Below are 26,459 nucleotides of genomic sequence, written 5' to 3' on the forward strand. Positions count from 1 at the left end.
GATGGACGTATCTTTTTTCGCTCTGACCGTAACTTAGGTACAAGCTGGCTCATTGGATTCCACACTCTCCTTTTTCTATTGTAGATCACGGATTTGTATTTTAAACCACCTGGGATACTATATCCTCTTGAAAATGAGAGTCGAGAACGCGAAATGGACATTTAAAGTGACTTTTATCTCCAAGACAATACATCGGTGACACACTTAGCTACTGAGCTAACGTGCTAGCATCGTTCTCAAATGAAGATAGAAACAAAATAAATAAACCCCTGACTGGAAGGATAGACAGAAGACCAACAATACTATTAAACCATGTACATGTAACTGCACGGTTAAAAATTCTCAGCCTGGTAAGGCTTAACTATGCTGTTGCTAACGACGCTAAGGCTAATTCAGCAACTTAGCAACCGGACCTCACAGAACTATGTTAAAAACATTAGCGCTCCACCTACGCCAGCCAGCCCTCATCTTCCCATCAACAGCCGTGCTCACCTGCGTTCCAGCGATCGACGGCGCAACGAAGGACTTCATCCGTGGGTTTGGCGGCAAGCATCGGCTAGGCGTCTGCTATCAGGGTAAGTAGTCCTTGTTTTGTTGCTGTAAGTATTGTACTTAGCCGCTAAGACACCGATCGATCCCACCTACAACGTTCTTCTTTGCAGCCTCCATTGTTCATTAAACAAATTGCAAAAGATTCACCAACACAGATGTCCAGAATACTGTGGAATTTTGTCGAAGAAAACAAGAGGTTTTTTTATCGGGTCCGATGGGGTCCAACCACTTCCGTGGATTTTGTGACGTCACGCGCATAAATCATATCCAAAGGAGTTTTTCAACCGGAAGTGTGGCGGGAAATTTAAAATGTCACTTTATAAGTTAACCCGGCCGTATTGGCATGTGTTGCAATGTTAAGATTTCATCATTGATGTATAAACTATCAGACTGCGTGGTCGCTAGTAGTGGCTTTCAGTAGGCCTTTTATAACATTAAGGATGTAATGTTGTGCAGAGGTGTACTTATAAAAAATGTTATGGATAAATGATACAATTTATATTCGCGGCGGACAGTGGGGTGGGGGGTTCGCGGCAAACATTTCCTTCTTATTAGGGGTCGCGTAACAGAAAAGAATTGCGAAGCACTGCCTTTGTCCAAAATGAAACAATACAAATACAAACTAGAAAATTCCCTCCGAAATGTTGAATTTGTCTTGGGTTCCGGGTCGTGAACTTGCGGCCTTTTGGGCAGTTGCTTTAAAGACCAATGCAAAATTAGTTAAAAAAAACGTTAGCATGTTAACATTAGCATAGTCAGGTCCTAGTAGGGGTGTAACAATACGTTTATTTGTATTGAAGCGTTTCGGTACGGAGGTTCCGGTTCGGTTCGGAGGTGTACCGAACGAGTTTCCACACGGACATATTAAGTAGCGTAACGCACGTTGTGTAAACAATGCACACCGAGGCACAACACACGGCATGCTAGTAGCTAACGGGCTAGGATACGTCCTCTTTTCACCGGACATGTCCTCTTTTGCGGAGCTGTCAGGGCGGAGTTTCTTAAATGCCTCAAATGTCCGGCATTTTGAGTTAGTGTATTTTCAATGTACGTTCAGGGTTAAGAAGGGGTTAAAAACAAAACAAATTGTGTGCGCAGGGAAGGGCAGAGACAGAGAGAGAGAGAGAGAGTTATGATAAACGCGCATGCGTCGCCAAGCTCTGCTTTTTATCCATAGATTTATCACATTTAATGTTTTATTATCTATAGCAGGGGTGTCAAAAGTGTGCCCCGGAGGCCATTTGCGGCCCACAGCTAATGTTTTAAAGGCCCACGGCACATTCTAAAAATACTATTACAATAAACAAAAAGTGAAATAAAAAAGCTCAAAGGTTAAATGTAATTTAGAAAAAGTTGCAATGTTGACTAATAAAACAAAGCTGTTTTTTTTCTTTCAAACTGTCATTGCTCAAAACATAATATTGAATCAAAATCAATGTTATTATGAATTATTGACCTATCCAAGGTTCCCATTACTTCAATCCAATCCAATCCACTTTATTTATATAGCACATTTAAACAACAAAAATGTTTCCAAAGTGCTGCACAACAATATTAAAAACAATATTCAAATGTTATCCTTAGCTCCACCAATGACTGAATAAAAAACAAAAAATAAATAAATATAAAAACAATATAAAAATAAATATGATTAAAAACGATTTTAAAGGGTAAAACCAATTAAAACAGTAAATAGAAATCAAAATTTATTAAAAAAAAAAAACCCAGAGAGGACAACAGAGGACCACACAACTCACGTAGTGTTAAAAGCCAAAGAATAAAAGCGGGTCTCAAATATTCCATTAAGAAAAACATTTTGGTGGAAGATTTTGCAAATTTGGTAAATAAATAACCCCAAAATGTATATTTTGTTGTTTTCTTACTGTACCGAAAATGAACCGAACCGTGACCTCTAAACCGAGGTACGTACCGAACCGACATTTTTGTGTACCGTCACACCCCTAGGTCCTAGTGTTAGCATGCTAACAATGAAGCAGTTTACATACTTACATGATGAATCCACAATTTCTGGGTTCAAATGTACAACAAAGCTAAATCTGCAGAATAAAATGTCAGCAGGCAAATGTTAGCGTTTTAAAGAAACATTGTGCAAAAAAACAAAATGATGTAGTCGTGCTTCATACTAGGACGTGTAGCAAAGCCTGGACTTTAAAGCATCTGAGAGCGATCACAGATTCTCACTTTGGGGACACAGAAACAAACATATTATTTGAAGAATATCTTTAAAAAGGCCACATTTGTATTTTATTTTGACACAAATTGCGTTGTATCAATTGAGACTTTTATTTTGATGGATTACAAAAACACACACAAATTATATGACATTAGTCTTGGAAAAAACCAGAAGAGGTGCATCTAAAAAAATGGCATCCATAAGTCACCCTAATGTGCGGGTGTCAAACTCAGTTTTATTGAGGGCCACATCACAATCATGGCGGCCCTCAGAGGGCCACATGTAACAGTGACCATATATGAATACAAAAGTATGATAGCCTTGTTGCACAATTTTTGATTTATTAAATTTTTTGCACATTGTTGGTTTACTTGCTTTGAAATTGTAAAGGAGATGATAATCACATATTTAAGTGTTGATTTTTAAAAACCAAAAAAAAAATGCTTGCAACATGAGATAATATTCAAGTGTAGATTCTATGCAAGTTGATGTCATAATTGCAACAACAAATACATTTAGCCAGAAAGTACTTATTTTTAATTTCCAGCCTTTCGCATGACACTTAAATGACCACATAAATTGATTTGGCTGGCCACATTAAAAAATGTGGTTGGCCACTTTTGCGTTGACCAGCATTCCTCCAATGGGGAATTCAAATTGCTAGTCTCTCCCAGATTCTTTTTATGGCAATATGCTGATGTTTATATTCAATCACCAGGCAGAAGTTGGTATTTTGTGGTTTATTCTCCAAGCTTAGAGGACAAACCTGAGACCAATCTAGCACACCAGCGTTCCCCAGCCCGGTCCAGATCGGTCTGCTCTCCACCTCCTGTCCCCCCAAGCTCAGCACTGCCCTGTGCTCCTTATCTTAGGAATGTTATGGCAGTCTCAACAGCGCTCTGCCTGTCTATTCAAGGACACTCGAATCCAAGCACTTTGTACCACACGAGACATTAGCTGATGTAAATATGACTATAGGAGTTTAGAAAGAAGTAACACTTAAATATGGATATGATTCTGATCTGCTTCCCACACCACTTTAAAAAATGTGGCTGGTCACACTAAAAAAATGTGACTGGCCACATAAATGAAGCGGCAGATTATATACAATGGTGTGGTAGATGACATAAAATGACACGGCGAGCCACTTTAAAATGATGTGGCAATCCACAATAATCTAATGTGGGGGGCCACAATAAAATGGTATGGTTGACCACATAAAGTCATCGAAAGTTTAAAAAACACCTTATTTTGCTGTACCTGTGCTAATGTATCTAGAATGAAAAATAAATAACATTTTTATTTAGTTTTTTTTGACGTGGTGGACCACGTAAAATAATGGAATGACATGGAAGGCCACATTAAAAATTATGTGATTGGCCACATTAGAATTTTATGGCACGGGCCAAATTAAAAAGAGGTGGCTGGCCACATAAATGATGTGGCGGATCACATAAAAAGGTGTGACAGATCACATAAAATGACATGGAAGGCCACTTTAAAATGATGCGATGGGCCACATTAGAATTATGTGGGGTGCCAAATTAAAATTATGGGACACATTAAAAAGAAGTGGTGGGCCGCTATAAAAAAAAAAGGGCTGGCCACATAGATGATGTGGCGGATCACATGAAAAGGTGTGGCAGATCACATAAAATGACATGGCGAGCCACTTTAAAATTACATGAAAGGCCACTTTAAAATGATGTTTTGGGCCACATTAGAATTATGTGGCGTGTCAATTTAAAATTATGGGACGGGACACAATAAAAAGAAGTGGTGGGCCGCGTTAAAAATGTAGCTGACCACATAGATTATGTGGCGGATCACATGAAAAGGTGTGGCAGATCACATAAAATGACATGGCGAGCCACTTTAAAATTACATGAAAGACCACATTAGAATTATTTGGCGTGGCACTTTAAAATTATGGGGCGGGACACATTAAAAAGAAGTGGTGGGCCACATTAAAAAATGTGACTGGCCACATAAATGATGTGGCAGATCACATAAAATGATGTGGCGCGCCACATTAAAATTACATGGAAGGCCACTTTAAAATGATGCGGTGGGCCAAGTTAGAATTATGTGGAATGCCACTTTAAAATTATGGGACGGGACACACTAAAAAGAAGTGAGGCCACATTAAAAATGTCACTGGTCACATAAATGATGTGGCAGATCACATGAAAAGGTGTGGCAGATCACATAAAATGACATGGCGCGCCACTTTAAAATTACATATAAGGCCACATTAAAATGATGTGATGGGCCACATTAGAATTATGTGGCGTGCCACTTTGAAATTATGGGACGGGACACATTAAAAAGAAGTGGTGGGCCACATAAATGATGTGGCGGATCACATGAAAAGGTGTGGCAGATCACATAAAATGACATGGCGAGCCAATTTAAAATAATGTGGAGGGCTACTTTAAAATGATATGGCAGTCCACAATAATTTAGTGTGGCAGGCCACAATAAAATGATACGGTGGACCACATAAAGTCATCGCAAGTTAAAAATAACAACTTGTTTTGCTACTCGTGCTAATGTATTAAAAATGAAATAAAAATACTAAATTTTTTCGTTTGTTTTATGTGATGTGGCGGGGACCACGTAAAATGACGTGGCGGGCCACTTTAAAATGTCGTGGAGGGCCACATTAGAATTATGTGGCGCACCATTTCAAAATTTTGCGACGGGCAATGTTAAAATGAAGTGGCGGTCAATAATAAAATAATGTGGCAGTCCACAATAAAATAATGTGGCAGTCCACAATAAAATAATGTGGCGGGCCACAATCACATGTTATGGTGGACCACATAAAGTAATCGCAAGTTAAAAAGAACAACTTGTTTTGCTACTCGTGCTGATGTATTTAAAATGAAATAAAAAAATCCAAAAAAATCTTTTGTTTTACTTGACGTGGGGGATCATGTAAAATTACGTGGCGGGCCACATTAAAAATGTTGTGGAGGGCCACGTTAGAATTATGTGGCGCACCACTTTAAAATTTTGCGACGGGCAATGTTAAAATGAAGTGGCAGTCCACAATAAAATAATGTGGCAGGCCACAATAAAATGATACGGTGGACCACATAAAGTCATCGCAAGTTAAAAAGAACAACTTGTTTTGCTACTCGTGCTGATGTATTTAAAATGAAATGAAAATACTACATTTTTTTCTTTTGTTTCACTTGACGTGGGGGACCGCGTAAAATGACGTGGCGGGCCACGTTAAAAAGTGGCCACATTAAAATTATGTGGCCCAGCACTTTAAAATTTTGCGACGGGCAATGTTAAAATGAAGTGGCGGTCAACAATAAAATGAGGTGGTGGTCAACAATAAAATAATGTGGCGGGCCACAATAAAATGAAATGGTGGACCACATAAAGTCATCGTAAGTTAAAAAAAACTACTAGTTTTGCTACTCGTGCTAATGTATTTAAAATTAAATAAAAATACTAAATTTTTTCTTCTGTTTTATGTGATGTGGCGGGGACCACGTAAACTGATGTGGCGGGCCAATTTAAAATGTCGTGGAGGGCCACATTAGAATTATGTGGCGCACCACTTTAAAATTTTGCGATGGGCAATGTTAAAATGAAGTGGCGGTCCACAATAAAATAATGTGGCAGTCCACAATAAAATTATGTGGCAGTCCACAATAAAATTATGTGGCAGTTCACAATAAAATAATGTGGCGGGCCACAATAATATGATATGGTGGACCACAAAAAGTCATCGCAAGTTAAAAATAACAATTTGTTTTGCTACTGGTGCTGATTTATTTAAAATGAAATAAAAATATGAAATGTTTTTCTTTTGTTTTACTTCACGTGGGGGACCACGTAAAATGATGTGGCGGGCCACCTTAAAATGTCGTGGAGGACCACGTTAGAATTATGTGGCATGCCACTTTTAAATTATGGGACGGGACACATTAAAAAGAAGTGGTGGGCCACATTAAAAAATGTGGCTGGCCACATATATGATGTGGTGGATCACATAGAATGACATGGCGAGCCACTTTAATTAAAATTACATGGAAGGCCACATTAATATGATGTGATGGGCCACATTAGAATTATGTGGCGTGCCACTTTAAAATTATGGGACGGGACACATTAAAAAGAAGTGGTGGGCCACATTAAAAATGTGACAGGTCACATAAATGATGATCACATGAAAAGGTGTGGCAGATAACATAAAATGACATGGCGAGCCACTTTAAAATAAAGTGGAGGGCTACTTTAAATTGACGTGGCGGGCCACAATAAAATTATACGGTGGACCACAAAGTCATCGCAAGTTAAAAAGAACAACTTGTTTTGCTACTCGTGCTGATGTAATAAAAATAAAATATGTGATGTGGCGGGCCACTGTAAAATGTCGTGGAGGGCCACATTAAAATTATGTGGCGCACCACTTTAAAATTTTGCGACGGGCAATGTTAAAATGAAGTGGCGGTCAACAATAAAATGATGTGGCGGACCCAATTAGAATTATGTTACGGGCCACATAAAATGAAGTGGCTGGCCAGATTTGGGCCCCGGGCCTTGAGTTTGACACCTGTGCCCTACTGTAACAAAATAAGTAATCGAAACAACTTTAAAGTTGGGTACACAAAATGTTTGAAGAGTTCCCAGTGCAACATTTCTCTTGTATTTCAATCAAAGTTGATGAGTCGCTATGAAAGAAGTGCTAGTGGAAAATGGCTCGGGTGGAGGCGGCAGCACGCTTCTAAAAGTTTGGCGTGGCCCCCGTCGGCCATTTTGTACCTGAGCGCTATGGTTTGTCGTCCCTGAACGTGTCAGCACCAGGAGAAGGACCTCCCGACCATGCTGAAGAACATCTTGTTGGGCTCCCTGAAGTAGCGGCAGAGCTTCCAGAAGGTGTGGGTGCTCAGGGGCGCGTGCGGCCGCCCTTTGGACTCGTCCAGGCACTTGTCGTGTCCTGCCGACAGGAGGCAGTAGAAGCCCTTGGTGGTGTTGTAGTAGAAGTTGTCCGGCGTGATCCGCGGCGGCAGCTCCAGGAACCGCTCGGCTTCCCTCAGCTCGGGGAAGGGGTCTCGGATGAGCGCGTCGCCGTCCACCACGTGGATCTGCTCCCGGGGGAAGACCTCCAGCCAGCGGGCCAGGTGCTGGTGGTACAGGCTCCTCTGCAGCGCTCTGTAGCCCGGGTCGACGGAGCCCTCGTGGAGCAGGAGCTCCTCCAAAGGCTGGTAGGGCTTGCGGCGCGCCAGGCGGTTGTGGAGGACTTGGGTGTAGTCGGAAATGAGCCTCTGGGCCGGGTCGCGGACGATGAGCAGCAAGCGGACGGCGGGGTTCATGGCCCGGACCCGCGCGGGAACTTGTGGGGCCGCAAAATAGCCGGGGGTCTTCTCCACGGTCAGCTGACCGGGCAGGGTGAAAGGCATCTGGGTTCGATACCAAGCCAGGCCTCGGCGGTAGTGCTCCTCCACGTTAAAGTAGTGCACCTGTGAGGATACGTACAGTAAAAATCGATGACATTTGGTAATTTCCCGACCAACAACGTGGATTCAACGTTAGACACCAACGTTGTCTAAATTGACAAATACAACTATTTTGCCACGTTGTTTCATAGTCAGTTTTAAAGGACATGTACGTATAATCAACGTTGTATCAATGTCTTGTGCCTGCTGGCATGTTCATACTCAAAACTCCATCCATTCTCTACCGCTTGTCCATACGGGGTCGCGGGGGGTGCTGGACATGTGTAAAGATTTTATTTGCAAGTTATGGTAAGTTTTTGTGTGTGCTGATTTGCTGAAGCCTTCAAAAATGTTTTAGTTGGTGTACCAATAATATTAGGAAAGAATAATAAGGAAACAATGAATATCTCAAGGTGTTAAGGCAGGGGCGTCAAACCTACAAACAGGTTTTATCCGTCCTGCGTGATGAGTTTGCCAACTTGTAAAATTAGCTGATTTTTTTTAACGAAAGAAACTGCTGTTCTAAATGGATGTCACAATAGCAATTCTGGTAGGCAAGCAGACGGTTTATACCGGGGCCAAGCAAGAGGTACACAGTAAAGGGTGACTGTGGCTCCTCCTCCTCGACCCGCATGAAACTTAAAACCTGCCGTTTTACGTCTTCTGCGTCGAACACACGGTCATTTGGCACCCTCGTTACCCCAAAATGTCTCCGTAAAACACGAGAAAAGTGAACTTAATCCTTTTGAATAGTTTTTATCTCCGTTTCTTAGGGTTTGTTGAGTTAGCTCTGGATTGATACGTGGACACGACAAAGGAGATATTTGATACCTAAAAGAGTTTACTTGTTGTGTTTTTTGTTCAATCCCAGAAAGACTGTGACTTAAAATGTAATCCTGGCTTTGTAGATACACTGAGACCAAGTCTAAGCTCATTGTGGTTTTTGAAATTGCACCAATTTCCTCAGAATTTTCACCAAACTGAGTGTTTTGTCCAGAGGATTATTTGTTATTTGTACATTTTCATAATGTGCTTGTTCTTGTAAATAATGTAAATAATTCAATGTATATATTAGGGGTGTAACGGTACACAAACATTTCGGTTCGGTACGTACCTCGGTTTAGAGGTCATGGTTCGGTTCATTTTCGGTACAGTAAGAAAACAACAAAATATACATTTTTGGGTTATTTATTTACCAAATTTGCAAAATCTTCCACCAAAAATATTTTTCTTAGTGTAATATTTGATGTGAAGTAATGGGAACCTTGGATAGGTCAATAATTCATAATAACATTGATTTTGATTCAATATTATGTTTTGAGCAATGACAGTTTGAAAGAAAAATTAAAACAGCTTTGTTTTATTTGTCAACATTGCAACTTTTTCTAAATTACATTTAACCTTTAAGCTTTTTTATTTCACTTTTCTTATGTTTTTGTTTATTTGAATAGTATTTTTAGAACGTGCCGTGGGCCTTTAAAATATTAGCTGTGGGCCGCAAATGGCCTCCGGGGCACACTTTTGACACCCCTGCTATAGATAATAAAAAATTAAATGTGATAAATCTATGGATAAAAAGCAGAGCCTGGCGACGCATGCGCGTTTATCATAACTCTCTCTCTCTCTGCCCCTCCCTCACCAATGCTGCACAATTTGTTTTGTTTTTAACCCCTTCTCAACCCTGAACGTACATTGAAAATACACGCAACTCTAACTCAAAATGCCGGACATTTGAGGCATTTAAGAAACTCCGCCCTGACAGCTCCGCAAAAGAGGACATGTCCGGTGAAAAGAGGACGTATGGTCAGTCTATCCTAGCCCGTTAGCTGCTAGCATGCCGTGTGTTGTGCCTCGGTGTGCATTGTTTACACCAGTGTTTTTCAACCTTTTTTGAGCCAAGGCACATTTTTTGCGTTGAAAACATCCGGAGGCACACCACCAGCAGAAATCATTAAAAAACTAACTCAGTTGACAGTAAAAAGTCATCGCAACTGTTGGATATGACTTTAAAGCATAACCAAGCATGCATGACTATAGCTCTTGTCTCAAAGTAGGTATACTGTCACCACCTGCCACATCTTATTGGACTTATTTGGAGTTTTTTGCCGTTTAGTTCTTGTCTTGCGCTCCGATTTTTGATGGCTTTTTCTCTTTTTTTGGTATTTTCCTGTAGCAGTTTCATGTCTTCCTTTGAGCGACATTTCCCGCATCTACTTTGTTTTAGCAACCAAGACTATTTCAGTTGTTTTTATCCTTCTTTGTGGGGACATTGTTGATTGTCATGTCATGTTCGGATGTACATTGTGGACGCCGTCTTTGCTCCGCAGTAAGTCTTTGCTGTCGTCCAGCATTCTGTTTTTGTTTACTTTGTAGCCAGTTCAGTTTTAGTTTCGTTCTGCATAGCCTTCCCTAAGCTTCAATGCCTTTTCTTAGGTGCACTCACCTTTTGTTTATTTTTGGTTTAAGCATTAGATACCTATTTACCTTCGCACTGCCTCCTGCTGTTTCAGACATTTACAAAGCAATTAGCTACCAGCTGCCACCTACTGATATGGAAGAGTATTACACGGTTACTCTGCCTAGCTTTAGACAGCACCGACACTCAACAACAACACATAATTTGCGGATTATAATTACTGGTTTGCAAAAAATATTTTAAACCCAAATAGGTGAAATTAGATAATCTCCCACGGCACACCAGACTGTATCTCACGGCACACTAGTGTGCCGCGGCACAGTGGTTGAAAAAGACTGGTTTACACAACGTGCGTTACGCTACTTAATATGTCCATGTGGAAACTTGTTCAGTACACCTCCGAACCGAACCGGAACCCCCGTACCGAAACGTTTCGATACAAAAACACGTACCGTTACACCCCTGTGTTAAGGGTATCCACATCTGCTTGGTTACCTTTAACACCAAGCTGTCTTGATTGATCTAAATTGTATGGCTTTAATGGACAAAATGCATCAAGTTGCCCTCTCATCCTTCCTTTGTTCTGTAAAAGTCTGGAGACGCCTTGCTTAATGAAAGGTCGATTAATGATGTCCTACCTCTGCCTTTGCCACCTCCACGTCCGGGTGCAGGTTGAGCATCTCCAGCAGGGCTCTGGTGCCACCTTTACGCACGCCAATGATAATGGCGCCCGGCAGCCGCTGTTTGCTGGCGCTGTAGGACGACGGCGAGTGGACGGAGGGCCCGGGACCCCTGCTGCGGAATCCTTTGAAGCAAACAGACAGCTGAGTGTGCAGCAGCAGGAGCGCCAGCAGCGCCAGCAGCAGCGTCCACAGCATGGTGACACACTCGCACACACACACAGCGGAGGTTATGTCCAAACACTCATGGACCTTCCAGACGTGTTCTCGGTTTCAGGCAGCGGGGGAGGCTCTTCACTGATGTCACCTGTGACAAAGATCAGACATTCTGTCAGGTCAGGGGTGTCAAACTCCTTTTCATGGCAGTTATGGATGCCCTCAGAGGGCCGCATTTAACAATGAGTATTATATGAATATACATGTATATATATATATATAGTGCAGGGGTCGGCAACCCAAAATGTTGAAAGAGCCATACTGGACCAAAAACAACAAAAACAAATCTGTCTGGAGCCGCAAAAAATTAAAAGCCATATTACATGTGTCATGAGATATAAATGTAATTAAGAGGACTTAAAGGAAACTAAATGAGCTCAAATATAGCTACAAATGAGGCATAATGATGCAATATGTACATATCGCTAGCCTAAATAGCATGTTAGCATCGATTAGCTTGCAGTCATGCAGTGACCAAATATGTCTGATTAGCACTCCACACAAGTCAATAACATCAACAAAACTCACCTTTGTGCACTCACGCACAGCGTTAAAAGTGTGGTGGACAAAAATGAGACAGAAAAAGTGGCATAAAGCACGTCCTAGAAAGTCGGAGAAAGTTATACATGTAAACAAACTATACGGTGAGTTCAAGGACCGCCAAAATAAGTAGGACAAAAGGGCGCTCGCCAAATACTCGAATCAGTGAAGCATGTTTAATATAAACAGTGTGATTTATAACAATTAGGGAGGTTTGTGTCATGTTTGTCCTCCTACAGAAACCATACTAAAACAAAAAAATAGATTTTTTTTCCCCTCATCTTTTTCCATTCTTCATACATTTTTGAAAAATCTCCAGAGAGCCACTAGGGCGGCGCTAAAGAGCCGCATGCGGCTCTAGAGCCGCGGGTTGCCGACCCCTGATATAGTACATTAACAATATATTTTTTGACATAAGCTGCTGAAGTGTATTCCCGGTCGTGTCATCCTTCTGCTTTTGCTTCAGTAAAGCGTCTCCGACTTCTCTTTTGATGCAGCCGCGCTGCCATGTGTTACAATCATTGTTTGTAAGTTATCACAAAAAAACTTTGTGTTGAAATGAGTTCCTAGCAAGAAGACAAAAGCTGTCTTTGAAACCTACCAAGAAGAAGGCTCGTAAAACTCCACTGTGTAAGGGGGAGAGCCGCATGAAGGGTTTTCTGTTTTCTCTCGTGTTTGGTAATCAACAGAAAGATATTGTTCTAACCCAGGGGTCACCAACGCGGTGCCCGCGGGCACCAGGTAGCCCGTAAGGACCAGATGAGTAGCCCGCTGGCCTGTTCTAAAAATAGCTCAAATAGCAGCACTTACCAGTGAGCTGCCTCTATTTTTTAAATTGTATTTATTTACTAGCAAGCTGGTCTCGCTTTGCCCGACATTTTTAATTCTAAGAGAGACAAAACTCAAATAGAATTTGAAAATCCAAGAAAATATTTTAAAGACTTGGTCTTCACTTGTTTAAATAAATTCATTATTTTTTTTACTTTGTTTCTTATAACTTTCAGAAAGACAATTTTAGAGAAAAAATACAACCTTAAAAATGATTTCAGGATTTTTAAACACATATATCTTTTTACCTTTTAAATTCCTTCCTCTTCTTTCCTGACAATTTAAATCAATGTTCAAGTAAAAAAATTTTTTTTTATTGTAAAGAATAATAAATACATTTTAATTTAATTCTTCATTTTAGCTTCTGTTTTTTCGACGAAGAATATTTGTGAAATATTTCTTTAAACTTATTATGATTAAAATTCAAAAAAAATATTCTGGCAAATCTAGAAAATCTGTAGAATCAAATTTAAATCTTATTTCAAAGTCTTTTGAATTTCCTTTAAAATTTTTGTTCTGGAAAATCTAGAAGAAATAATGATTTGTCTTTGTTAGAAATATAGCTTGGTCCAATTTGTTATATATTCTAACAAAGTGCAGATTGGATTTTAACCTATTTAAAATATGTCATCAAAATTCTAAAATTAATCTTAATCAGGAAAAATTACTAATGATGTTCCATAAATTCTTTTTTTTATTTTTTCAAAAAGATTCGAATTAGCTAGTTTTTCTCTTCTTTTTTTCGGTTGAATTTTGAATTTTAAAGAGTCGAAATTGAAGATAAACTATGTTTAAAAATTTAATTGTCATTTTTTTCGTGTTTTCTCCTCTTTTAAACCGTTCAATTAAGTGTAAATATCATTAATTATTAATAATAACATAGAGTTAAAGGTAAATTGAGCAAATTGGCTATTTCTGGCAATTTATTGAAGTGTGTATCAAACTGGTAGCCCTTCGCATTAATCACTACCCAAGAAGTAGCTCTTGCTTTCAAAAAGGTTGGTGACCCCTGTTCTAACCCAAGGACTTCAAAGCGGACAGATGGAAGGATCTGCCCAATTTCCAGACAAACTCTTTTTGAACTATTTTACGGAACTCTTTATGAACTATTTTACAAACTCTTTTAGAACTGACCTTTCCTGTGAATTGTTTACGACCTTCTCTGTGAACTTTTTGCGACCTTTGTCCTTTGGAAACAAAGGTGGCCATGTGGTCGGGGGAGGGTCCAAAATAAAAGAAGGAGGCATGCAATCTTTTGGCAGAGCGTGCTGAGATACTGTACAAGGGTACAGTGTAAAGGCGACTCTCCTCAATATGTTGAGTCCAAATTGAATTCTGTCTCTGTTTGCTTCTTTGCTTCTTGTCTTGTTTAATAGATGTCATCAGTGTTTAAACCTGACACCATGTCATCCTTCTGTCCGGACGAGGATGACAAGACCGGAAATACACTTGACTGCAATACAAATCTATACATTTTACTTTAAAAACTGGCAGCTCAGTCTGTCAGGCTTGTCCCGGACAGTTTGGTTAAGTTTTAGTTTTTCCTCAGTGTTTATTTCCTGTCAGCACTCTTATTTTGGTTCAGTTTCCTCTTTGTCTCTCTGAGTGCTGTGTCCCCTCAGCTGTGGCTGATTGGCACCTGGCCACACCAGGTGTCAATCAGCCAGCTGCAATTGAAACCTGCTTTGCACTCCAGTCAGGGCTGGATTATTGTCGTTCGAGCTGATACTTGTCGATGTCTTTGTTTGCGGTAAGCTCTTCCTGTTTAATAGTTCCTACAGTTTGCTGTCTCCTAACTTCTTGTTTTTCTGTTAGCTATATCCAGTTAGCCGTTAGTTATTCCTAGTTCCTGTTTGCTCGTTCCTGTTCCCTGTCTCCAGTTTGCCTGTGCCTGTTTCCTGGTTTGTGTTTTGCCTTATTTTTATGGACATTAAATCATGTTTCCCTGTACCAAGCCTGCCTTCTCCGCATCTTGGGGTTCGTCACCAACACCTTGTGACACAGTCACCAGAATTTTACAGTAGAAGCAGTGTTTTTTTGTTTTTTTTTTACAAAAAATTGAATGAATGGAATGGAAAAACAATACCACTGTTTTTTTAGCGGTAAAATTCATACAACAGAGCTGGCAGTTTGTTTTTTTTATACCGTAAAATCTTGTTTCAATGTTTTTTTTGTTAGTTTTTTAATGTTTTAGTGACTGTATATGGAAAAAAACAGTACCAAAGTTAATTTTAAGGTAAAAAAATAACTCAGTCGGCGGAATTTAACTGTAAAATCTGTTGTCAAATTTACAGTCTACAACATACTTGCCAACCCTCCCGTTTTTAGCGGGAGAATCCCGGTATTCAGCGCCTCTCCCGACAACCTCCCGGCAGAGATTTTCTCCCGACAAACTCCCGGTATTCAGCCGGAGCTGGAGGCCACGCCCCCTCCAGCTCAATGCGGACCTGAGACTGAGTGGGGACCGCCTGTTCTCACGTCCGCTTTCCCACAATATAAACAGCTTGCCTGCCCAATGACGTCATAACATCTAGGGCTTTTAGAGAGTAGAGTGCACAACTGCGCACACAACAAGGAGACGAAGCAGAAGAACGAGGAAATTACAGACATGGCGACGCCGTCGACGAGCAAGATGAAGAAATACGCTTGCAAGTTCCAAAACGAATGGAAACAAGAATTTCAGTTCATCCAGGACAGTTCGAAGGGGAAGGTGTATGTTGCCTGTAAATATGTAGAACAGACTTCTCCATTGAACACGGTGGCCGAAATGATATAACGGTACTCATCATGAACGGAGAAGTTAAACAGGACAATACTGCCATCTAATGGATAGCCACCGGAACACTGAAATTCAAGTATTTCTTTTATGTAAATAAAATAAATATATATATATATATATATATATATATATATATATATATATATATATATATATATATATATATATATATATATATATATATATATATGAAATACTCGAGTTGGTGAATTCTAGCTGTAAATAACCACGCCCCCCGCCCCCAACCACCCCTCCACCCCCGACCAAGCCTCCCAGCCCCCACCCCCTACCCCCCACCTCCCGATATTGGAGGTCTCAAGGTTGGCAAGTATGGTCTACAATTTGATAATTTATTTTGAAATCATAAGTCAAGCAGATATTTAAGTACTATGTTTATCTTTATTTGAACATTTATTTGGAATACACGATAATAGAATATTTGGATTTTGATTAGAGATGTCCGATAATGGCTTTTTTGCCGATATCCGATATTCCGATATTGTCCAACTCTTAATTACCGATTCCGATATCAAGCGATACCGATATATACAGTCGTGGAATGAACACATTATTATGCCTAATTTTGTTGTGATGCCCCGCTGGATGCATTAAACAATGTAAAAAGCTTTTCCAAAATAAATCAACTCAAGTTATGGAAAAAAATGCCATCATGGCACTGCCATATTTATTATTGAAGTCTTTTACGCCCCTTACTTTTGGAATTAGTCTTGCAAGAAAGCAAAACAAAGTACAGTATTCACCCATTGATGAGCGCGGATCTTGCAAGATTTACGTATGAGGAGTATTTCAGATTTGTACTCGAGCCTTTTGAGGTGTTCTTCCCCCCCCCCTCCCCCGGTCGTCCTACTTTTTGAATGATGTTTACCAGCGCGGAAGGCAAGACAAGCGCCAACAGGCACATTTAGCGAGTCAACTGACCTTCAGCCATGTGACTCAGCAGTGCATCATCTCACCAGCTGTCAACTTTCCCCAGACAACGCTTTCATTTGTTTGCTGACATTCGTGAGATGGAAACATCCTTTTTCTTCCTCCCGAGACAACAATCTGCCCTTGAGCAAAGCGAGACACGCTTCATTTGTTGTTCCACGAGCCGCCTGAGGGGGGAGCCGGTGTGGCGAATGGTCTTCAGCCCGCCTGCACTTCCTGTTGCTGTTGGTGTCGTTTGCCGCGCCGAGGCAGACCAGTTGTTATTAATTAGCGCCACTGTGGCTCAGCTGAACGGGAAACCTCATCTGGTTCCAGCGGCCGGGAGCTAATTGCATCTTCAGGGAGCCTCCGACCCCTCTGTGCCGTCTCAGCTTGGTGACGCTGTCGTCATTCATGGTGTTGTTGTTTTTGGGCACAGCTGCCGTGTTTGTAGCTTCTTGTCACTTACACTTGAACTTGTTAAGAACTATATCCTGCATTTTGACATTGACCATTTGCTCTGCAACAGTGTTTCTTAACCATAGGGCCGGGGCCCGCCCTAGAATATACAGTCGTGGTCAAAAGTGTACATACACTTGTAAAGAACATCATGTCATGGCTGTCTTGAGTTTCCAATCATTTCTACAACTCTTATGTTTTTGTGATGTAGTGATTGGAGCACATACTTGTTGGTCACAAAACATTCATGAAGTTTCCTTCTTTTATGAATTTATTATGGGTCTACTGAAAATGTGAGGGTCAAAAGTATACATACAGCAATGTGAATATTTGCTTACATGTCCCTTGGCAAGTTTCCCTGCAATAAGGCGCTTTTGGTAGCCACCCACAAGCTTCTGCTTGAATTTTTGACCACAAAATTGCTGCAGTTCAGCTAAATGTGTTGCTTTTCTGACATTGACTTGTTTCTTCAGCATTGTCCACACGTTTAAGTCAGGACTTTGGGAAGGCCATTGTAAAACAGACCTCACATGGACAAAGATAAGACCTTCTGGAGGAAAGTTCTGTGGTCAGATGAAACAAAAATGGAGCTGTTTGGAGGAGAAAAGGTGAGGCCTTTAATCCCAGGAACCCCACGCCTACCGTCAAGCATTGTGGTGGTAGTATTATGCTCTGGGCATTTGTGTCCTGGGCATGACATTAAAGTGCATCCGGCAGTGGAGGTTCCTCTATGGGGTCTTGGGGCACTAGGAGGTTAACCCCCTTTACTACTGTTACCCCAAGTGGCCCTTGGCAAAGGCCTAGTACCTGACTGCCCCCTAGCCAGGGTCCCCAGTCGTCTTGGACTCCATGCCACTGGACCCTGACCCCATTCTGTCAAGGATGGTGTGGCGACTGTCTGTGCGCCAGTCTCCTAAGTCACGCACAGGCATCCTCCATAAAGGGATACACCCCTACCAGGAGGATCGTCATACTCGTTCGAGTGACCGCCGATGAAAAATGAATGAATGCTCTGGGCCTGTTTTGCTGCCAATGGAACTGGTGCTTTACAGAGAGTAAATGGGACACTGAAAAAGGAGGATTACCTCCGAATTCTTCAGGGCAACCTTAAAATCATCAGCCCGGAGGTTGGGTCTTGGGCGCAGTCGGGTGTTCCAACAGGACAAAGACCCCAAACACACCTCAAAAGTGGTAAAGGAATGGCTAAATCAGGCTAGAATGAAGGTTTTAGAATGGCCTTCCCAAAGTCATGACTGAAAGGTGTGGACAATGCTGAAGAAACAAGTCCCTGTCAGAAAAGCAACACATGTAGCTGAACTGCACCAATTTTGTGGTCAAAAATTCAAGCAGAAGCTTGTGGAGAGCAACCAAAAGCGCCTTATTGCAGTGAAACTTGCCAAGTTTGCTGTATGTGTACTTTTGATTGGTCACATTTTCAGTAGACCCATAATAAATTCATAAAGGAACCAAACCCTATGAATGTGTTTTGTGACCAACAAGTATGTGCTCCAATCACTCTATCACAAAAATAAGAGTTGTAGAAATGATTGGAAACTCAAGACAGCCATGACATTATGTTCTTTACAGGTTTATGTAAGTAAACCTTTGACCACGACTGTATATTCTAGGGCGTAGATTAGGATCTTTGTTTTCCGCGAGCAGACATTACAATGGCTTGTCTGTTTTATTCGCCATATTACATTTTTCCCTTTCAACCAGCTTTTCCATGATGTGATCCATCTTGCGATTCAGTTCAGAAATCGCCCCAGATTGTGATCCCACAGCCCGGCCCAATCCTTCCATTGCGGCGAACAGCCTTTGGGCTCCTTGAGTGGCTGCCATCGTCTTACGAATTTGACGATACACCAGAGCAATGCCCAGCCCAATCAGCAGGTGCCCCACGATCCAAATAGGTAGATGTCTTCCACGTCCTCCATGGAAAGGACTGAGAGGCACATGATTCTCCATTTATCCCAGGAATCTCTCACGTACCCCTGTAGCAATGGTTCCATCAGGATCAGGGCAGCCAGGCTCCCCCGAACCTCTTTTCCTCGTCGAAAAGATTTGATCAATTGCGTCGAGAGTCCAGCTGATCGTTTCCATGTCTGATGTTTAGATTTGGAGGACAGCGCCAAGAAAGAAGCTTCAAAAAAGTGTAGACAAGACAAAACAAAGAGAGCAAGCAGGGAGAAGAAGGGAGCGGGAAAAAATGCGACCGCCCTCACCAGAGGCAAGACAGAAAAGCAAGACAAGACATCCCTCACCGCGGTGTGACAATTATGTTCTTTACACGTGTATGTCAACTGGCCCGGGTAAACCCGTGCATCAAGGCGGCCGGGATCTTAGCAACTAATTGTCCAAAGGGCATTGAGCATTTGCCCAAAGAGGATATATGTATTACATGAACGCTAACATGTCTTGCATAGCCTTGACCACAACCCATCGGGGGGGCGTGAGAAATTCCAAGTCAATCCGACTTATAACAGCGTCGCATATGGTGTACGTGTCGGAGAAATAAAAGCATGTTTTGACACATTTCCCCCCTTTTGTGTGTGACGGTTCAGGAGCAGAAGCTAGCTAACATGATACCCCCCCAAAAAAAGCCCCTCCCATCGCTTAACCCCGACACCCCCCCACCTCTTTGTCCTAGCAACCAGAGCGTGCACGCTGCGAAGATCTGGGTCAACCGTATCAAAAGCCAAACTACGCCAACTCCCGCTACTCCCGGGTGTGAAAGAGGCGCGAAAACTGAAGCGTCGACTTCTTTCTCTTGCGGCGCATTTCAGCCCAGGAGCACACGCGTGTGTCAGAAGATATGACGGCCTTCTTAGGTCGGCGGCTCCAGGGCGCCAGACTCCCATCCATGTTTGCTGGGGGTTTTCTCCCCCCAGATTCCCTGTCGCGTGCTGGGCTCCTGAGTCTAACTCCTGTGTGCTAAGGTGGGGGGGGGGGGGTGTTCCTGCGCCTGGAACCAGGGCCAGCTGACAGATGGGGGCGGGTGTGTTGTGTCTGGTCAATGTCATCACGGACCAGCGCGCCCAAATATTATCGGGGTCGAGGCTTTGGCTGTTTTTCTGGGTTAAACACATGCAGAAGAAGAGCGAGCTCAGCGTAATGGTGTCAACCGACCATTGCGCTGCCCATCCTCCATCAGGTGTGTTTGGCCTCCATCACCTGGCAGCACACCCGAAGGATGGCGACGACTGAAAGATCGATACGGCCGATACCAGATCTTTACGCTCTAATATCGATCCTCAAATCAAAATTAACTTTTTCCACCGAGGGCCACATACTGAAAAGTCAACAATGGAGGGGCCATAGTGATATTTTTTTTTTGAAAAAAATGCTAAGAACAGATATTGTGTCAGCTTTGTATTATAAGTGACTAAATATACTTTTATTGATTGTCAGTTTTAACATTTCAGCTTTTTCTCATTACGTACCGATTGTTTTGCTCTTTTTAACGTTACATTTTACTATTGTTTTTCCCACGTAAGAATATAATTTAAAAAACAATAATAGTATGATTGTTTAACTGCATAACTTTTTGTGTCTAAAATTCTGCATGTACGAAAATATTAATGTTGAGTTACATATTTAACAGTGTTTAAAGTTAGCATTATTTTATTTTTTACTTAACTAACTAAACGCTGTTTATATTTTAAGTATACCGTATTTCCTTGAATTGGCGGCGGGAATATGGTATTCGCATGCCTCGAATTACAGCCGGGTTAAACTGGTTTTGCAAAATAATTAGCACATGCTTGGCACTTCCGCCGGGTCAAATATGAGTCATTAAATGACTCCCTCCTGGTGGTAGAGGGCGCTAGTGATCCTTCTTGCGACTGCTGGTACTGCAGAAGAGTGCTGCAGAAGAAGACAACCGGCAGCAAGAGTGCGCAGCCATTGTTTGCTTGGACTTTTAACATGGAGGATTACGTATCTAAAATAAAACAGTTTTCTAAACTGGACTTTCAATCGAAGCAGGAGGTAATACTTTAAAGGAAGATCTCCATCGAGACAGAGAGACTTTTAAAACTGAAGAAAGATAAGAAAGACTTCTATATCGATGCTTTTCTTCAAAAGGAGCTGGCATGGACTCATTTATACCTAAAGGTAAGACAATAATAACGTTTTTTTAAATTAAATGTGCTTTTCATGATAAGGTAAGCGCCGGAGTGAGAAGAGGTTTTAAAATAATTAGCGCATGCTTGGCCATCCCGCAGGCTTCTGGTAAGCGCCGGAGTGACAGGAGGTTTTAAATTAATTAGCGCCCCTGCGGCTATTCAAGGAAATACTGTATTTCATTTTTATTTTGAAAGCTTTTAATATTCATCAAGGGTGTCTAAACTGAAAAGTCAAGTGTGGGGTGGCCATTTTGATACTTTTTTTTTACTTAAAACAAATTCTATAGAGATATTATATATGGTGAAGGACAAAATGTTGTGTTATTAGTGACTAAGTATATTATTATTAATTATCTGTTTAAAAATGGCAGCTTTTTCTCACTACATACCTTTTTTTTAAATTTTACTTACATTTTACTGTTGTTTTTTTCCCTGTGTAAGAATAGAATAACAATACTATTAATAATATGATTTTTTAACAGCATAACCTGTGTATCAAAAATTATGCCTGTACGGAAATAATAATGTTGAGGTACATATTTAACAGTGTTTATTATTAATAATTCATAAGTTAGCATTATTAAATTTTTTACTTAACTAACTAGTTAAATGTTTATATTTTAGGTACATTTTATTTTTATTTTGAAAGCTTTTAATATTTTAGATTAAGTGTATCTGAACTGAAAAGTCAAGTATAGGGTGGACAGGGGCAGCTTCGTTTTTTTTTGTCGAAAAAAAACAACAGTAAAAATTTATGAAAAACGAGCAAAAAGACAATGTAATGAGAAAAAGCTGAAATTTTTATACCACCTTATTTTTCTAACGCTTTGAACCCTGCGGCTTATAAAACAGCGCGGCTAATTTATGGATTTTTCTTCTCTTTTTTCTTCTCGGACATAACACTTTCCATACGCCACGGACAGAGACACTGAAAATAAAAATATGTTCCTACCTGCAAGTCCTGTCCGGAGTGATCCGTTTGCATCCCGGGGAAACAAACCTCGCAGCAAGCGAGTCAATGACTTCACCATAAAAGTGGGTGACATTGTTATCACCTGGAAAAATGAGGTCACCTACCTAGGTTCCATTCTAGAGGCTAATCTTTCCTGTGATCAAATGGCAACCAAGGTAATCAAAAAGGTTAACCAACGAATGAGATTTCTCTACAGAATTTCCTCTCTGGTCAACAAAAGCACCTTGAGGATTCTGGCGGGAACTCTCGTTCAACCCTTTTTCCATTACGCATGCACCTCCTGGTACCCTAGCACCTCCAAAACCCTCAAATCTAAACTCCAAACATCTCAGAACAAGCTAGTCAGGTTACTTCTAGACCTCCACCCCAGATCCCACCTCACTCCTACCCACTTCTCTAAAGTGGGCTGGCTCAGGGTGGAGGACAGAGTTAAACAACTTGCACTGAGCCTGGTCTATAAAATCCACTACACCTCCCTGATACCGAAGTACATGTCAAACTACTTCCTTAACGTAAATGACCGCCATAACCACAACACCAGGGGGAGCTCCACTAACCACGTTAAACCCAGATTCCGAACTAACAAAGGTCTTAACTCATTCTCTTTCTATGCCACATCAATGTGGAATGCGCTCCCGACAGGTATAAAAGAAAGGGCATCTCTATCCTCCTTCAAAACCGCAATAAAAGTTCACCTCCAGGCAGCTACAACACTAAACTAACACCCTCCCCGTTTGCTAATAATCAAATGTAAACAATCAAATGCAGATACTTTTTCTTATGCCTTCTGATCTCTCTCTCTCTCTCTCTCTCTCTCTCTCTCTCTCTCTCTCTCTCTCTCTCTCTCTCTCTCTCTCTCTCTCTCTCTCTCTCTATATGTCCACTACTTGATGTCCATATCCCCCCCCCCCCCTCCACACCCCTGATTGTAAATAATGTAAATAATTCAATGTGATTATCTTGTGTGATGACTGTATTACGATGATAGTATATATGATAGTATATATCTGTATCATGAATCAAAAGTGGACCCCGACTTAAACAAGTTGAAAAACTTATTGGGGTGTTACCATTTAGTGGTCAATTGTACGGAATATGTACTTCACTGTGCAACCTACTAATAAAAGTCTCAATCAATCAATCAATCAAATAAACACTGGCAAGCCTCGTCAAAAGAGTATCTTGGGATGACTTACTCAGATGTATTTAATGATGAACTAATAGTTAATTCAATCAATCAATCAATGTTTATTTATATAGCCCTAAATCACAAGTGTCTCAAAGGGCTGTACAAGCCACAACGACATCCTCGGTACAGAGCCCACATACGGGCAAGGAAAAACTCACCCCAGTGGGACGTCGGTGAATGACTATGAGAAACCTTGGAGAGGACCGCATATGTGGGTAACCCCCCCCCTCTTAGCATGTTTGTTAACATGTTTGAAGTTTGAGCTTTGCTACACGTCTTAAAACGATGCCGAGATCTCTGTGATTTCCCTTCCTACTGCATACGCTCAAAAGCAATATGACTCTGTAGAAGTCAGAACAATATCAAATGTTTCTTATATCGTGTGTATTGGTCTTATTGAAGTCAATTTCAGCACATTTTTAGCGTGACAGTAAATATAATTGCGATCATGTTTTGTATTTTCTGTTAGTTTTGGACTCCTTTAGTTCCTTTTTGTGCACCTCTGAGTTTGTTTTGGTTGCCATGGTTGCTCATTGTGTTCACCTGAGTAATCAGGCACGTTGTTCTGTCGGTTCGCTTTGATTTTTGTACTCCTTTCATTTCTTGAGGAGTAAATCATGTTCCTACCTGCACGCCTTGTCCGGAGTGGTCCGTCTGCATCCCGGCAGAACGAACCCCCGCAGTAAGCTGCGAAAACCCCGTCGCGACTCGATCTGATCGCACTCGACGCTAAAGCTGACACTTAGCATAGACTACGGACAAGGAATACTCACGAAACTGTGGCAGGAAACAAACAAATCTTACGGAGACAAGGCATGAAGCAAACAATGACGCCAGGTAAGGCGGGCTTAAATAATGCCTCTGATTAGTGCTCGGGAAGCAGGTGAGCGGGCGAACACTAATCAGAGACAGGTGAACACAATGAGCAACCATGGCAACCAAAACAAACTCAGAGGTGCACAAACAGGAACTAAAGGAGTCCAAAACTAACAGAAAATACAAAACATGATCATGACATATTGTGACCAAAAGGATCACAATTATATTTACTGTCACGCTAAAAATGTGCTGAAATTGTACATAAAGACTTCAATAAGACCAATACACACGATATAAGAAACATTTGATATTGTTCTGACTTCTTCAGAGTCATATTGTTTTTCAGCGTATGCAGTAGGAAGGGAAATCACATGGCCCCAATTGGCACGGTTTTACCCGACACGTGAAACGTGACGAATTGGGGATGCACTAATCACAACACCTTAATTTATCTTAACATCTTGTTTTGTGGCTGTTGCAACTTGGACCACAGCGTCAGTTGCTATGTAGGGAGGCGCTTTCCATCATTTTCAGCAGATTGCATTGCAAAATGATGACCCGCCCGCCCCGAAATTGGGGGCAAATGAATGCGTGTACCGTGGATCGGAGGTGTACAAAGTAGCCATTTCTGCGAAGCAGACTGTTTTTCTTTAAAACTGTCAACGCTCAAAAAATAATAATGAATCAAAATCAAAGCAGACTTAATGACCCATTGAAGGCTCCAATTACTTTACATCAAATATTGTACTTCAAAATATTTTAAATATTGAAAATTTGCTGTTTTCTATTAAAAAAAACAAGAGTTTTCTACCACAAAAAGGGCATAGAAAAAGTGATTCTCAAGCTATGGTGTGCGGGCTCCATTTAGTGGTAGCCAAATAATTACTTAATTAAATATTTAAACACTGAATAATTGTAAAATGAAATGTTCATACTAGAGATGCGTTAAAATGTAATATCGGAAAATATCGGTATCGGTTTTTTTTATTATCAGTATCGTTTTTTATTTTTTTATTTTTTTTTTTTTATTAAATCCACACAAAAAACACAAGACACACTTACAATTAGTGCACTAACCCAAAAAACCTCCCTCCCCCATTTACACTCATTCACACAAAAGGGTTGTTTCTTTCTGTTATTAATATTCTGCTTCCTACATTATATATCAATATATATCAATACAGTCTGCAAGGGATACAGTCCGTAAGCACACATGATTGTGCGTGCTGCTGCTCCACTAATAGTACTAACCTTTAACAGTTCATTTTACAAATGTTCATCAATTACTAGTTTCTATGTAACTGTTTTTATATTGTTTTACTTTCTTTTTTATTCAAGAAAATGTTTTTAATTTATTTATCTTATTTGATTTGATTCATTTTTTTAAAAAAGTACCTTATCTTCACCATACCTGGTTGTCCAAATTAGGCATAATAATGTGTTAATTCCACGACTGTATACATCGGTTGATATCGGTATCGGTAATTAAAGAGTTGGACAATATCGGCATATCGGATATCGGCAAAAAGCCATTATCGGACATCCCTAGTTCATACTGTCACATCTCTATTGTAGACACGAACGCCGCGTAAAAACGAGGCGTTGACTAAAAAGACATTAGAATTGGAACATATTTACAACGTGTGTGTTTCTTTTCTGTGTGTGTTTGTTGTGGTGACACAATTTGTGGAAAGCAACACAACAGAGCGAGTAAATTAGAAGCAGCGCACCATATGATAACACATGTTTGAAGGCAAGGAGAGGTCTTACCTGACTCTTTGGGTGTCTGCCTGCCGTCACGGGAGGAAGTGTGTGTGAGTGTGTGTGTGTGTGCCTAAGCTGTGTGTGTGTGAGAGCACTGTTTGTGCAGCAGACATATGCCCTGCGCCGCCTAGTCAGAGGCGGGAGGGAATATGTCTGTGAAGTATACACACACACACGCCTTAGGGACCCCAACACACACACACACTTTTTCTTCCTTTCTACCTCTTGTCTTTCATTTCCGTCGCATCAGGTTTAACCCAAACCCCCCCCCACCCCCCCCCCCCCCCCCCCCCGCCTCCCCGAAGATGATTTCCAGTTCTTAACCTTCCTCTTCCTCCACGAGTCATTAAATCATAAATAAGTCAGAGAGCGGCAGAACAAAACAACACACAAAGGCAGAAACAATTTAACGCCCTGGCATTTCCTTTCTTTATTGTCCTCATATCGCAGGGTGGACAAGCTTTTTTTTATTTTTTTTTTATTGGTCTTTCTTTTTTTTATGGTTTTTAATCTACAAAAGCTTTGACTTTTGTGGTT

At 41.0% G+C, this 26,459-nt stretch overlaps 1 protein-coding gene across 1 annotated transcript; it reads right to left on the reverse strand.

The window, feature by feature from the left end:
- Nucleotides 1-7,088: 7,088 nt before the first annotated feature.
- On the reverse strand, nt 7,089-25,990 carry hs3st1l2 (heparan sulfate (glucosamine) 3-O-sulfotransferase 1-like 2). The gene is made up of 3 exons (XM_062023997.1): nt 25,929-25,990; nt 11,260-11,608; nt 7,089-8,229 (listed from the first exon to the last, which is right to left on the reverse strand). The coding sequence occupies exons 2-3, from the start codon at nt 11,497-11,499 to the stop codon at nt 7,564-7,566; spliced, it is 906 nt and encodes a 301-aa protein (XP_061879981.1). The 5' UTR covers nt 11,500-11,608; nt 25,929-25,990; the 3' UTR covers nt 7,089-7,563.
- Nucleotides 25,991-26,459: the final 469 nt, after the last annotated feature.

This window comes from Entelurus aequoreus, linkage group LG17 (genome assembly GCF_033978785.1).
Source record: "Entelurus aequoreus isolate RoL-2023_Sb linkage group LG17, RoL_Eaeq_v1.1, whole genome shotgun sequence".
Lineage (NCBI taxonomy): Eukaryota > Metazoa > Chordata > Actinopteri > Syngnathiformes > Syngnathidae > Entelurus > Entelurus aequoreus.